The sequence below is a fragment of the Leptonychotes weddellii genome, chromosome 8 (assembly GCF_054177405.1).
Source record: "Leptonychotes weddellii isolate Sample4059 chromosome 8, ASM5417740v2, whole genome shotgun sequence".
Classification (NCBI taxonomy): domain Eukaryota; kingdom Metazoa; phylum Chordata; class Mammalia; order Carnivora; family Phocidae; genus Leptonychotes; species Leptonychotes weddellii.
Genome location: NC_138376.1, coordinates 84,332,174 through 84,344,979, shown reverse-complemented (window position 1 = coordinate 84,344,979; position 12,806 = coordinate 84,332,174). Strand labels below are relative to the sequence as shown.

The window sequence follows — 12,806 nt, the reverse complement described above, 5'->3', positions numbered from 1 at the left end:
TCACTGGCTAAGTTCCATCAGTTTTTTTTAATTCTCTTTGATTTTTTCTCTTGGTCTTCTGTTATCCTTTCTGCAGGTCGCTTCTTCAAACCCTTCATTTTCCTGGTTTGTAGTTTGCTTAGGTCTTGCTTCTGCATATGAATCCTTCCATAAGTTGTACCAAAAGTATCATGGGAGACATTTTTCTTCTTCTTTGGCTATGAAACAAGAATATATATATAAATAAATAATTATATATATTTATTATATATGTAATGGTATCTATTGTCATAAACTGGTAAAAACCTAGTGTACAACTATCTTACTAATAACTCAGAGCACCAATTCAATAATATAGTCTATAACCCTATAGAACTTTCTTCTCAAACTTAAGTACATACAAATCCCTTGAGGATCTTGTTAAAATGCATATTATAAATCAATAGGTCTAGGGTAGGACCTGAGATTCAGCATTTCTAACAATTCCCAGGTAAACTGTCAGACCACACTTTGAAAAGCAACACTATAAACTATGCTAACCATTGTCATGCATTGAGAGAATTTCCTGTGTTTAGCTTAAGGAATTGTGACTATCATTTCAATCTTTACTGGCATTCCAGAGATGCCATTTCTACTTGTTTTTCAAAACCATTCAAAAGTCAAAATACATTTTATACAAGTATGGGTTATATACACATCCTGTACTCTAAGTCACCAATCTCCACAATGCCCCAATTTTCTTTCTTGCTTAAAACTGCAGTCTTGGCTACCAGAAAGCTCTTAGCCACAGTTGATGCATGGTTTCTACAACTCTTTTATTATCCTTTATGGTGGCTTATTTGCTTCTTCCTCCTTTTCTTTGTTCTGAGAGTCTAATTTTATGTATATTATTGAGCTCTTTCTGTATGTTCTTTAGTGTCCTATGCTGCAAATCTTTTTTGGAAAGAAGAGTGGAATATACAAATAAATATGGCACCAATCTGCAAGTTACAAACCTTGAGCGCTTTTGGCATTTTCATAGATAATTTATAAAGATCATCTGATGCCAGATGTGTCCTCCTCAGAACCAGATCCAATGAGGGACCCATCTCTTCCAATTCAATCCTTGGTGTTCTACAACCAGATTTCTTCAACAGCAACCTTTATGAAGTAGAAAAAAAAGAAATATTGCTTTGACTTTGATGGAAGTCCTATCCCCTCAAATATTTTTGTGTAAGAGAATTACAGTTCCATAAAATGACACTGTCTTTAGGAGGCTAAGCTTCTTAAATACTTTCTGCATTTAGGCCAAGTATATTCTTTGGTTTGCTGCTTTTTAAAAATCAAACACAACGGGGCGCCTGGGTGGCTCAGTCGGTTAAGCGTCTGCCTTCAGCTCAGGTCATGATCCCAGAGTCCTGGGATCAAGCCCCGCATCGGGCTCCCTGCTCCGTGGGATGCCTGCTTCTCCCTCTCCCACTCCCCCTGCTTGTGTTCCCTCTCTCTCCGTGTCTCTCTCTGTCAAATAAATAAATAAAATCTTAAAAAAAAAAAAAAAGTTTTAAAAATCGAACACAAAAGAATACAATACTGTTGGGCGCCTGGGTGGCTCAGTCAGTTAAGCATCTGCCTTCAGCTCAGGTCATGATCTCAGGGTCCTGGAATCAAGCCCTGCATCTGGCTCCCTTCAGTGGGGAGTCTGCTTCTCCCTCTGACCCTCGCCCTACTCGTGTTCTCTCTCTTTCAACTAAATAAAATCTTAAAAAAAAAAAAAATACAATATTGTTGAGAAACAGCAAGTGAGACAGACAATTCTAAGAAATTAAATCTTTTTTTTTTTTTTCAAAGATTTTATTTGGGACGCCTGGTGGTTCAGTCAGTTAAGAGTCGGCTTTTGGCTCAGGTCATGATCCCAGGGTCCTGGGATTGAGCCTGGCATCAGGTTCCCTGCTCCGCAGGGAGCCTGCTTCTCCTTCTCCCTCTAGCACTACCTCCTGCTTGTGCTCTCTCAGTGTGTGTCAAATGAATAAATAAAATCTTTAAATAAATAAATAATAAAAATAAAATATTTTATTTATTTGAGAGAGAGAAAGAGTGTAAGTTGGGGGGTGGGGAGGTGGGGAAGCAGGGTCCCTGCTGATGATGATGCAGGGCTTGATCCCAGAACCTTGAGATCACAACCTGAGCCGAAGGCATCCGCTTAACTGACTGAGCCACCCAGGCACCCCAGAAATGGAATCCTTTGATTTGACTTCTTTGTCTTACTTACAGATTTACATAATTATAAAAACAATTTCAACTGGGCCTTTGAAATGTTACGTTTACATGATTAACAAATTCTTATTTCTCTAAGACCCATTCAGAATCCACTTTTGTGCATAGTACAGACACTTACTGATCTCTATAGCTTGGAATGAACTTTAAAATCCTAATATAAAGGGGTGCCTGGGTGGCTCAGTCGGTTAAGCATCTGCCTTCAGCTCAGGTCAAGATCCCAGGGTCCTGGGATCAAGTCCCACATTAGGCTCCCTGCTCAGTGGGGAGCCTATTTCTCTGCCCCTCCCTGGCTCGTGCTCTCTCTCTCTTTTGCTCACTCTCTCTCTCTAATAAATAAATAAAATCTTTAAAAAAATTTTTTTTAAGTAAAAAATAATAAAATCCTAATATAACAAAACCACAACTTTCTAGATTCTGTATGTCCAAATAGCTCTGGATCTGGAAACAGATGAGGGACATAGGCAGGAGAAGAGGAGACAAACAATCTCTTTTTGTGATTGATACCACAAGAACAGCTCAAAGACCTGAAGATTATTTGAGCTGACTCAATTTCTTCTAGTGGCCAGATCTCTACATGGAATAAGAGAATTAAATGAGTAACAATGTTTATAAAAGATCAAACTCTGCGAAAAAAATGATCAAACTTTTCACACCAAAGGTAGAAAGTGAGAGAGGCAACCAATGACACCAGAGAAGAGACAGAACATGAGTAAAAGCTCAGTAAGGAAAACCCAAAACCAACCAACTCCAGGAAGCAGAATAGAGTGTGCACAAGCTCATTAATAGCCTTTCGGGCCCCAAATGCGTCACATGCAGACAGTCCACCCATGGGAGGTGCATCTACTGGCTGTAAGAAGAGTCTTAATGATAGATACGCTGTATCAGACAGTTATTTGCACCAAACTGAACAAGGCAAAAACAAAACAAACACCGACCTAGGATATGTAAAAAGCAGAAGTGTTAAACAATAAAAAAAGCTCTACTAACAATAAAAGATAACATGAATATTAGTATGGGACTTAAAGGGAGCAAGCAGAGGGGAAAAAAGCCAAAACAAGAGTGCTTAGGTAACTCTCTTCATTGTGGTTCCAGGAGAAGAGAGTTGAGAGTACACCTGTCTCAGGCCCACGGTGGAAGTTGGTGGTATCACAGGGCATCTTCCCTAAAAGCTGATTTAAAGCATATGGCGGCAGTGACTGTTTTGACTGTTGTAACTCATGTATTTCTGCTTCTGCATCCACATTTTCAACACCTCCAGATAAATGATATTTATAAAGCTGAACTCATAACAAGATAAGTATCTTGATTAACATCTTGTGTTCAGTAGACTACTTAAGAAATCGGAGAAATTGTATATATAAAAATGGCAAACTAAAAGTGTTTCTACCACTTAAAATAATTTTCAGCTAAACGGAAAAGCTGTAGATCTAGAACAGCTCATTGCATGCCTGATGGATTCACATCACCCAAGTACCTTTTTATCTATGCAAGTATCCTCCTACCAAAGTAATTTTTTGAGTGTATATAATAAAGATTATTTCCAAATAACTACACACACACACACACAACATATGCTGTTATTTACCAAAGAATTAAGTTACAGTGCCATATTGTCTGTGTAGGTGATCTTTCTTTTTTAAAGATTTTATTTATTTATTTGAGAGAGACAGCATAAGCCAGGGGAGCAGGGCAGAGGGAGAGGGAGAAGCAGACTCCCCACTAAGCAGGGAGCCCGACATGGGACTCAATCCCAGGACCCCAAGATCATGACCTGAGCCAAAGGCAGACGCTTAACTGAGCCAGCCAGGCGACCCTGTGTAAATGATCTCATCTGAATTACTTCAATGGGCATGTTTATTGGCAGATCAAACTGACGGAATCAGAAGAAAACTTTCTCCAATTTTCAGTTATCTATGTATGGTTTCTGGTGATAGATCTATAATTCTTTTTCTTCATTAAACTTTTTTTTTTTTTAAGATTTTATTTATTTATTTGACAGAGACAGAGATAGCGAGAGCAGGAACACAAGCAGCGGGAGTGGGAGAGGGAGAGCAGGCTTCCCGCCGAGGAGAGAACCCGATGTGGGACTCGATCCCAGGACCCTGGGATCATGACCTGAGCCGAAGGCAGACGCTTAACGACTGAGCCACCCAGGCGCCCTCTTTATTAAACTTTTAACAGTGAAGGGGCGCCTGGGTGGCTCAGTCGTTAAGCATCTGCCTTCGGCTCGGGTCATGATCCCAGGGTCCCGGGATCGAGCCCCACATCGGGCTCCCTGCTAGGCAGGAAGCCTGCTTCTCCGTCTCCCACTCCCCATGCTTGTGTTCTCTCTCTCGCTGTCTCTATCTCTGTCAATTAAATAAATAAAATCTTAAAAACAAAACAAAACTTTTAATAGTGAAATCTAGAATCTAAAATTATTATTTTAGAATCTAAAATTATTGTTAATCTTTAAAAAAAACCAACTTGTTTACTTTTTCTCAGAGGGGATGCATTAATAAAGAACTTACAAATGATTTTTGTGATCACACTAAGCAAAGAGACTGACATTGACTCATTAAAAATAAAATTAAGGGCGCCTGAGTGGCTCAGTCGTTAGGCGTCTGCCTTTGGCTCAGGTCATGATCCCAGGGTCCTGGGATCGAGCCCCACATTGGGCTCCCTGCTCCGCGGGAAGCCTGCTTCTCCCTCTCCCATTCCCTCTGCTTGTGTTCCCTCTCTCGCTGTGTCTCTCTCTGTCAAATAAATAAATAAAATCTTTAAAAAAAATTAAAAAATAAAAATAAAATTAAAACCCTTTCCTTCACCCTCATCCCATCATACACACCACACTGTTTTTTAAAGATAGACATTTCATTTCCAGGCCATCATGTCTCCTCCAGCCAAATACCTACGCCCAAACTGTTACATCATATGCCTATTAATCTCCATCTCAGATCCTAACCTCAAGCTCTGTTTTGTTTTGTCTCCCTGTAAGCTCTAAATCAAAAGTGACATTCAATTCTGCAAGGTTCTATGGTACAAGATGCAGGGACGCAAAGACAACCCAACTCCTTCCTTCTCAAATGGGCTCAGGTTATTAGATATGTTGATGGGTAATTTTTATATATTTTAAAACATTATTTGCCTATTTCTTGAGAAAGACTGCCATTACCACTCTTATTCAAGTTGTAATTTCCCTATTTTTCTCCCTCCCATATCCCTCTCTTCTGCTGATGTTCTGTTTTCATTACTTAAACTCCCTGTCTACAATGCTGTTTGCTTGTTAAGGTACACTAATACTTCCTTGTTTTGCATGTTTCTCCCCATAAAACCTAACCAATGTCATGGCAAAGGCAAATGTGGCAGTTACTAAAAATTTCCTGTTTTATATTCATGGCTTTGACTTTATAGTGAATAAAATTCTCCAAGGAATATAAATGGTCACTCACATATGAGGAATTAATTATTATATGATACATGGGAAGAGGTCAGTAACAACGATTTATTCCCCGCAAAAGGTCAGATCAAAGTATATTAATATAACTTCATGTTTACACTTTTTCATCCAAGAAACTCAAAGCCATTTTCTAAGATTAACCTTATTAACTTCACAAATAATGTGTATTACCTTTTACCAATTGCTTAAGGGCTGGTTCCAAGTAAAAGAAAGAGGGCAGGACACTGAAGAGTACCCTGCAAGAGTGCCTAAGGAGCTACACTAAGTCAGACACACCTCTCCAGTATATTCCCACCTCTATCCACAACCCTCTCCCTCTTATAAAGGAATTACTATTGATCTTAGAGGGACCGCAGAATTACCTACATGGTATCACCACCTTTTGCAAAGGAAAAATGGAGGCCCTAAGCAGTGACCTGCCTAGGTCATGTGGCTAAGCCTCGCCCAGAGCCAGCTCCCTGGGCTCAGAGGTGATGCTCATTCCTCAGACCACTTCTTCCTTCCTCTCCCAAGAGCGGCACGGCCTCTGCAGACTAAGCTAATCTACATCGAATGATTTTTTTTTTTTCCCACTAGCAGCTTGCTCTCATTCACAGTCTATTTTCTATTATAAATCAATAGCTAGCAGGTTATTACGGGACCCGTATAAAACATCTGGGATTAAAATTACACTAGGGTGTCTGATCTCAAAAGTTCAAACTTTTTTTTTTCATTACGGGACATGCCATGCTAACCTAATGGTGATTCCAGCAATTCTTCTTAAAGTAAACGGATGAGTGGATATGTGTAATTACACTGCTAATTTATCCATGTTCTGAAATCTGATTTACTAATTTTCTGTCTGTTTTATTTTCTCTGCATTTCTTTCTTTACAAATTAATCTTTCTTTTCACTAAATACAAGTTCTGATATAAGTGAATTCTTTCTTTTTTTTTAAGATTTTATTTATTTATTTTTGGGGGAGAGAGAGACAGACAGACAGCAAGCACAAGTGGGGCAGAGGGAGTAGCAGACTCCCCGATGAGCAGAGTCCCCCTGATGCGGGACTTAATCCCAGGACCCTGGGATCATGACCTGAACCAAAGGCAGATGCTTAACTGATTGAGCTACCCAGGCACCCTAAGTGAATACTTTCTTTGAAACTGTTTACAATGAAAGAGTTTTAGATTACTGTTATTACTCGCTTCTTATTCTCAAAGATTTTGATCTTTATATTTTTAGCTCCTTTGTATCCCCAGGGTGGGCTGACACAGCAAGTTTTTTTTTTTTTTTAATATTTTATTTATTTGACAGAGAGAGACACAACGAGAGAGGGAACACAAGCAGGGGGGGAGGGAGAGGGAGAAGCAGGCCTCCCGCGGAGCAGGGAGTCCGATGAGGGGCTCGATCCAGGACTCTGGGATCATGACATGAGCTGAAGGCAGACGCCCAACAACTGAGGCACCCAGGCATCCCAAGACACAACAAGTTTTCAAAAAGATTTTTTTTAATGTTAGTGATTTTTCATCTTTCTTATTCTATAAATTGGAGTCATCTGCTTTGTAATATATTCTTCATAGCACCGAAGTTTGGAAACTCAAACAGACATAAGGCTTTCAATCTCAACAAGCTCAAAATGATTATAAAATCCCTCTTTAAAAAAATTTAAAAAAAATAAAAATTATTATAAAAATCTCTAACTACCTAAATATCTAAATATCATGTGGATATTTTATTGCATTTTGCCTACTATTATTATTATTATCTAAACAAAAGGAAAATAGAAAAACAGAAGTGATGATACCAATCATGGTGAAAAGAACAAAGTATCTCTGACTCAACACAGCTGAAACAAAGATGGGAATTACTGACAAAAGGTGAATATTTAGTTTCATTTGGACATTCACTAACATAAGTTGGTCAACCAGATATTCACTGTGAAGAAAAAAAACAAAATTAGGGGCCTGGCTGGATCAGTAGGTAGAGCATGTGACTCTTGATCTCAGGATCATAGGTTCGAGCCATACACTGTTGGTAGAGTTTACTTAAAAAAACAAAAAAAATGTAGGGGCACCTGGGTGGCTCCACTGGTTATGCATCTGACTCTTGATTTCAACTTGGATCGTGATCTGGGGTTGTGAGACTGGGCCCCATGTCGGACTCCGCTGCACTGACCATGGAGCCTGCTTGAGATTTTCTCTCTCCCCCTCTCCCTCTGCCTCTTCCCCCTCTGGCACATGGGCACATACACACTCATTCTCTCTCTTAAAAAAATAATTTAAAAAATGTAAAACCATGGATGAAATGCTGAGGTCCACAAATGGTTGCACATATAGCACTAACATAGAGAAGTCACTGTCAAAACCGAATGGTCAGTGGCTCTTGGGCTGCACTGCCATGCCAGAACTCAAAAACGGACATCAGTCTGAATTCGATGTACAAAGGAAGGCAGTTTGTGGGAGTTGATACATTCTCCAGGAAAAGTGTGGGCTTGATCAGCCAGTGCCAATGCTTTCTTGCTTTCTTTCTTTTTTTTTTTAATTTTTTAAAAAGATTTTATTTATTTATTTGACAGAGAGAGAGATAGCCAGAGCAGGAACACAAGGAGGGGGAATGCGAGAGGGAGAAGCAGGCTTCCCGCGGAGCAGGGAGCCCGATGCGGGGCTCGATCCCAGGACCCTGGGATCATGACCCGAGCCGAAGGCAGACGCTTAACGACTGAGCCACCCAGGCGCCCCAACGCTTTATTTTAAAGAAGAAGAAAAATATATATGTATATCATGATTACCTCAAAAGGCACAACTGTAGCATGTCACTAAGCTTTTTAATGAAAACAAAATCAGTGTTAGGATTTATATTTATATTGTGGTAGAGGTAGGGCTAGATGGTCTAGGCTGGAGAAAGAGGGTAAAATGAATCTAGCCACTGAATAAAAAAAAAAAAAAAAAAATGAATCTAGCCACTGAATCTTCTCAGTCCTTTCAGACTCGTTTTTAGGTTCAGAGTTTTGAGATTTGCTTTGGCTAGCCTAAGACTTGTGGCTTGGTGCTCTAAATCCAGTCATGAAAAAGAAGGAGGGGCACCTGGGTGGCTCAGGTGGTTAAGCGTCCAACTCTTGGTTTCGGCTCAGGTCATGATTTCATGGGTCATGGGATCAAGCCCCGTATCGGGCTCCGCAAGGCGTCTGCTTGGGACCTTCTCTCCTTCTCCCTCTGCCCTCCCCTCCACTTCTCAAATAAATAAAAAAAAAGATCTTAAAAAAAAAGAAAAGAAAAGAAGGAGATATTGCATAAAGTAGGGTCAAGACTGAATTTGTGTTCTAAGGTCAGAGGAGTGTAGCATCAGATGCTCTGGGGCCCTGGAAAAGCAGGGTTTCAGAGGAAGAAGGGGGCAGGGGAATGACAGATTTGGGGAACAACACAGACCTGCTGTGTCACTACTAGTTTGTGGACTCTCCAAACAAACTTCTGACCAAACACCAATTCTAAGTCTGAGCTCTACAAAGGTCACACTAAAATGCTAACCCTGGATTCAAAAATATGCTACACAATGTACTTACTTATAGCTTCGAAAGTAAATCTTGCCATTCAATGCAGTGAAGTGCAGAACATACTCTAAACCAGCCAGGCGGATATTTGGTACCGTGGGGCCTCTGAAGAAATCTGAAAACAAATTTGAGATCATTTAAAAAAAAAAAAGACTAACATGCTTTGAAATTCAGTTACAGAAAGCCAGATTGCAAAGTGCTCCATATTGTATCAATACGTACCTAAAAAGATAAAAAGGTGACACAAAAACTGATCCCTGAAGAATGTCTGAGAGTCCCACTCCTCTACCATTTAAGCTCATGACTTTGTGTGTTTAGTTCACTGAGCCATGTAATTTGTCAGTTTTGAAGTTCTAAGCCAATGCTTAACATATGCGTATATCGTATTTATCATGCATATTAACTTTTTAAAAAATGTAAATCAAAGCATAGAATTTTTTATCTATGACACAGGTAGGTTAAGATGACAAATTTCTATGGGGCGCCTGGGTGACTCAGTCAGTTAAGCATCCAACTCTTGATTTCAGCTCAGGTCATGATCTCAGGGTCGTGAGATCCAACCCTGCATAGGGCTCCACACTCAACATAGAGTCTGCTTGTCTTCTCCCTCGGCTCCTCCCCCTGCATTCTCTCAAATAAATAAATAAAATCTTAAACACACACAAACACACAAAAGAGCTGTTCAAACTTTGACTATTAAATCAAATTAGCCTTTGTTTTATGATAGAGGCCAACATGGAAGTAATTCTAAGAAGAAATCTCAATTATATGAGCAAAGATAATAAACTAAAGTGTTAAAGCCAGGAAAAAACCACTGAGATCCATGAGTAGGCTGTTTTCCCACAGTGTGGTAGTCATATCACTGGTGGCACATGAGATGATCTTAAATGATACACAGGCAGATATAATTTACGACGTATTATTTATTTTATCAGATACCATTTTCCATTCATGGTAGAAACATAAACTTTCCTTGTAAAAAAGGAGTCAGGATAAAGAAACATCTCCAGTGAACAACACTATGAATACTACATGGACTTGGCTAAAGTTATGAAGGTAGCATGTGAATGAAAAAAGTTTGAAAAACAACAATCATTTTATCTTAACAAACAAATTTCAAAGTCCTGTTCACTAGGGGCGCCTGGGTGGCTCAGTTGGTTACGCATCTGCCTTTGGCTTGGGTCATGATCCCAGGGTCCTGGGATCAAGCCCCACATCAGGCTCCCTGCTCAGTGGGAGGCCTGCTTCTCCCTCTGTCTGCCGCTCCCCCTGCTGTGCTCTCTCTCTGCCAAATAAATAAATAAAAATCTTAAAAAAAAAAGGTCTGTTCACTAAAAAAGCCTACAAACAATGACTAACCATGAAACAATTCCTATCACCCAGACTGTGATTTCCAAAATAATTTCTCAATTTAAAAAAGTTCAGGCCTCCTTAGAGAAGCAGCTGATTCCAGGAATGGAGCAATGAAAGTATAAGAGGAGTCTGAAACATCAAAGGGGCAATGAATTAAAATGTGTCTCAGAACATTGCCAAAAAGACTGACCCTAAAATGGGCAGGAATGATGGCTGAGATAAAGAGAGATATTAATGAGTAAGATAAAAATAAAAACCTGGGGCGCCTGGGTGGCTCAGTTGATTGAGCGACTGCCTTCGGCTCAGGTCATGATCCTGGAGTCCCTGGATCGAGTCCCGCATCGGGCTCCCTGCTTGGCGGGGAGTCTGCTTCTCCCTCTGACCCTCCCCCCTCTCATGTGCTCTCTGTCTCTCTCAAATAAATAAATAAAATCTTAAAAAAATAAAAAAATAAAAAATAAAAAAAAAATAAAAACCTGGCTAAATACAAGTAAGGGGGTGAAGAGGTAGAAGAAAAATTGGTTATGGTCAGAAGGAAAGCCCTAGCTTGGACCTTTTCTCAATGGATCAGTTCCAAGTAAAATAAGGCCTCAAGCGTGGCTGTGTCCAGGAGTAAATATACTGAGAAAGGGCACAGAAGGCTAACCAGGGTTTTGATGGGAAAGAGCAGAGGATCCAGAGTTAGAGAACAGATCAGATCCTGATTCTGCCACTTACTAGCTCTTTACTCTGGATAAATAAGTTAACTGATCTCAATTTCTTCGTCTACAACAAGGGAATATTACCATAATAAACTGAATGTTTGCCCCCCACTACTCCCCCCGATCACTACCAAATTCACATGTTAAAGTCCTAACCCCTAATGAAGCTGTATTTGGGCCTCTGAGGAAGAAATTTAGGTTAAATGAGGCATGTCGTAAGGTTGGGGTTCTAGTCCCATAGGACACTATCCTTATAAGAGACCCTAAAGGGGCGCCTGGGTGGCTCAGTTGGTTAAGCGTCTGCCTTCGGCTCAGGTCATGGTCCCAGGATCCTGGGATCAAGCCCTGCATCGGGCTCCCTGCTTGGCGGGAGGCCTGCTACTCCCTCTCCCACTCCCCCTGCTTGTGTTCCCTCTCTCGCTGTGTCTCTGTCAAATAAATAAATCTTTAAAAAAAAAAAAAAAGAGACCCTACAAAGCTGACACCTTCCCTCCTCTCTCTCCCTCCCTCCCTCCCATGCACAGACATGAAGGAAAAGCCAGGTGAGTACATAGCAAGAAGGCAGTAAGAGTCCTCATCAGAAAATGAGATCTTGGACTTTCAGCCACCAGAACTGGGAAAAAAAAAAAAATTTTCTGTTTTTTAAGCCACCCAGTGTATGGTATTTTTTTTAGCAGCCCAAGCAGACTAATATGATTACCTTTGTAAAGCTGCAGATTACCTGACCTAAACTATGGCAGTTATTTTCATCATTATATATTTTTCAAGTGGAGTTAAGAATTAGGAAATGAAAAAGGTTAAAAAAATTAAAATGACCACTGATATAAAGAAAGGCAATAAGAAAAAAGTAACCCAGTTAGGATGTTAAGTTTTAAGATAGTCTTTAAAGGAACATTTAATAAAACTAACCTACTACTTGATTTACTATATCTTTGTATATAAGAAATAGTAATATTAAATAGTAACCATAAAAATTAGGATACACTGAATCTAAAAATACATATTTACTGATTTTCTATAAAGAAAAGCAAGACCACTAAGATTAACTACAAATTTATATAGTACTTAAGAAAGCAAAACAGAAGCAAAATTCAGAATGAACAAAATGGCTACCTGGCATAAAAACACTGAAGTTTTAATAAGTTAACTTTTCTTTCTGGCCAACTACCAAAAAAAAAAAAGAACTTCCTAAAAGGAAGCAAGCCCTTGATAAAATCCTCTTTCCCTACTGTTCTACTTTATTTCATATGAACATAAAACATACACCAAGGAGTCTACAGCTGGTCTTACTTCATATTTATATTAAAAACTCAACATCCCTTGGGGCCTGACAATCTCACTTCATTCCTCTACCTTTCTTCTTCCCCAGATTCCTTTTGGGTTTTCACTCCCTCCCCTTCACCACTGCATTATGTGGTTATTCCTGCCATCTAGTGGAAGCACGAAATAATAAAGTTCTCATAAAAACTACTTAAAAGTAAACAAAAGCCTTCTCTGTTTTAACAAATATATATTGACAATTGATAATTATACAGAAGAACTAGGGGGAAAA

The 12,806-nt window shown here is 39.6% G+C and overlaps 1 protein-coding gene across 3 annotated transcripts in view; it reads right to left on the bottom strand.

Moving 5' to 3' along the window:
- Positions 1-8: 8 nt before the first annotated feature.
- Positions 9-12,806, bottom strand: part of RPF2 (ribosome production factor 2 homolog) — a 37,120-nt gene continuing 24,322 nt past the window's right edge. For all 3 annotated transcript variants that reach the window (XM_081828810.1, XM_081828809.1, XM_081828811.1), the window contains 3 exons: positions 9,213-9,315; positions 975-1,119; positions 9-197 (listed from right to left, as the gene is read on the bottom strand). In XM_081828810.1, coding sequence (XP_081684936.1) covers positions 18-197; positions 975-1,119; positions 9,213-9,315 — 428 coding nt within the window. In that variant the 3' untranslated portion in view covers positions 9-17. The remainder of the gene's footprint in view (positions 198-974; positions 1,120-9,212; positions 9,316-12,806) is intronic.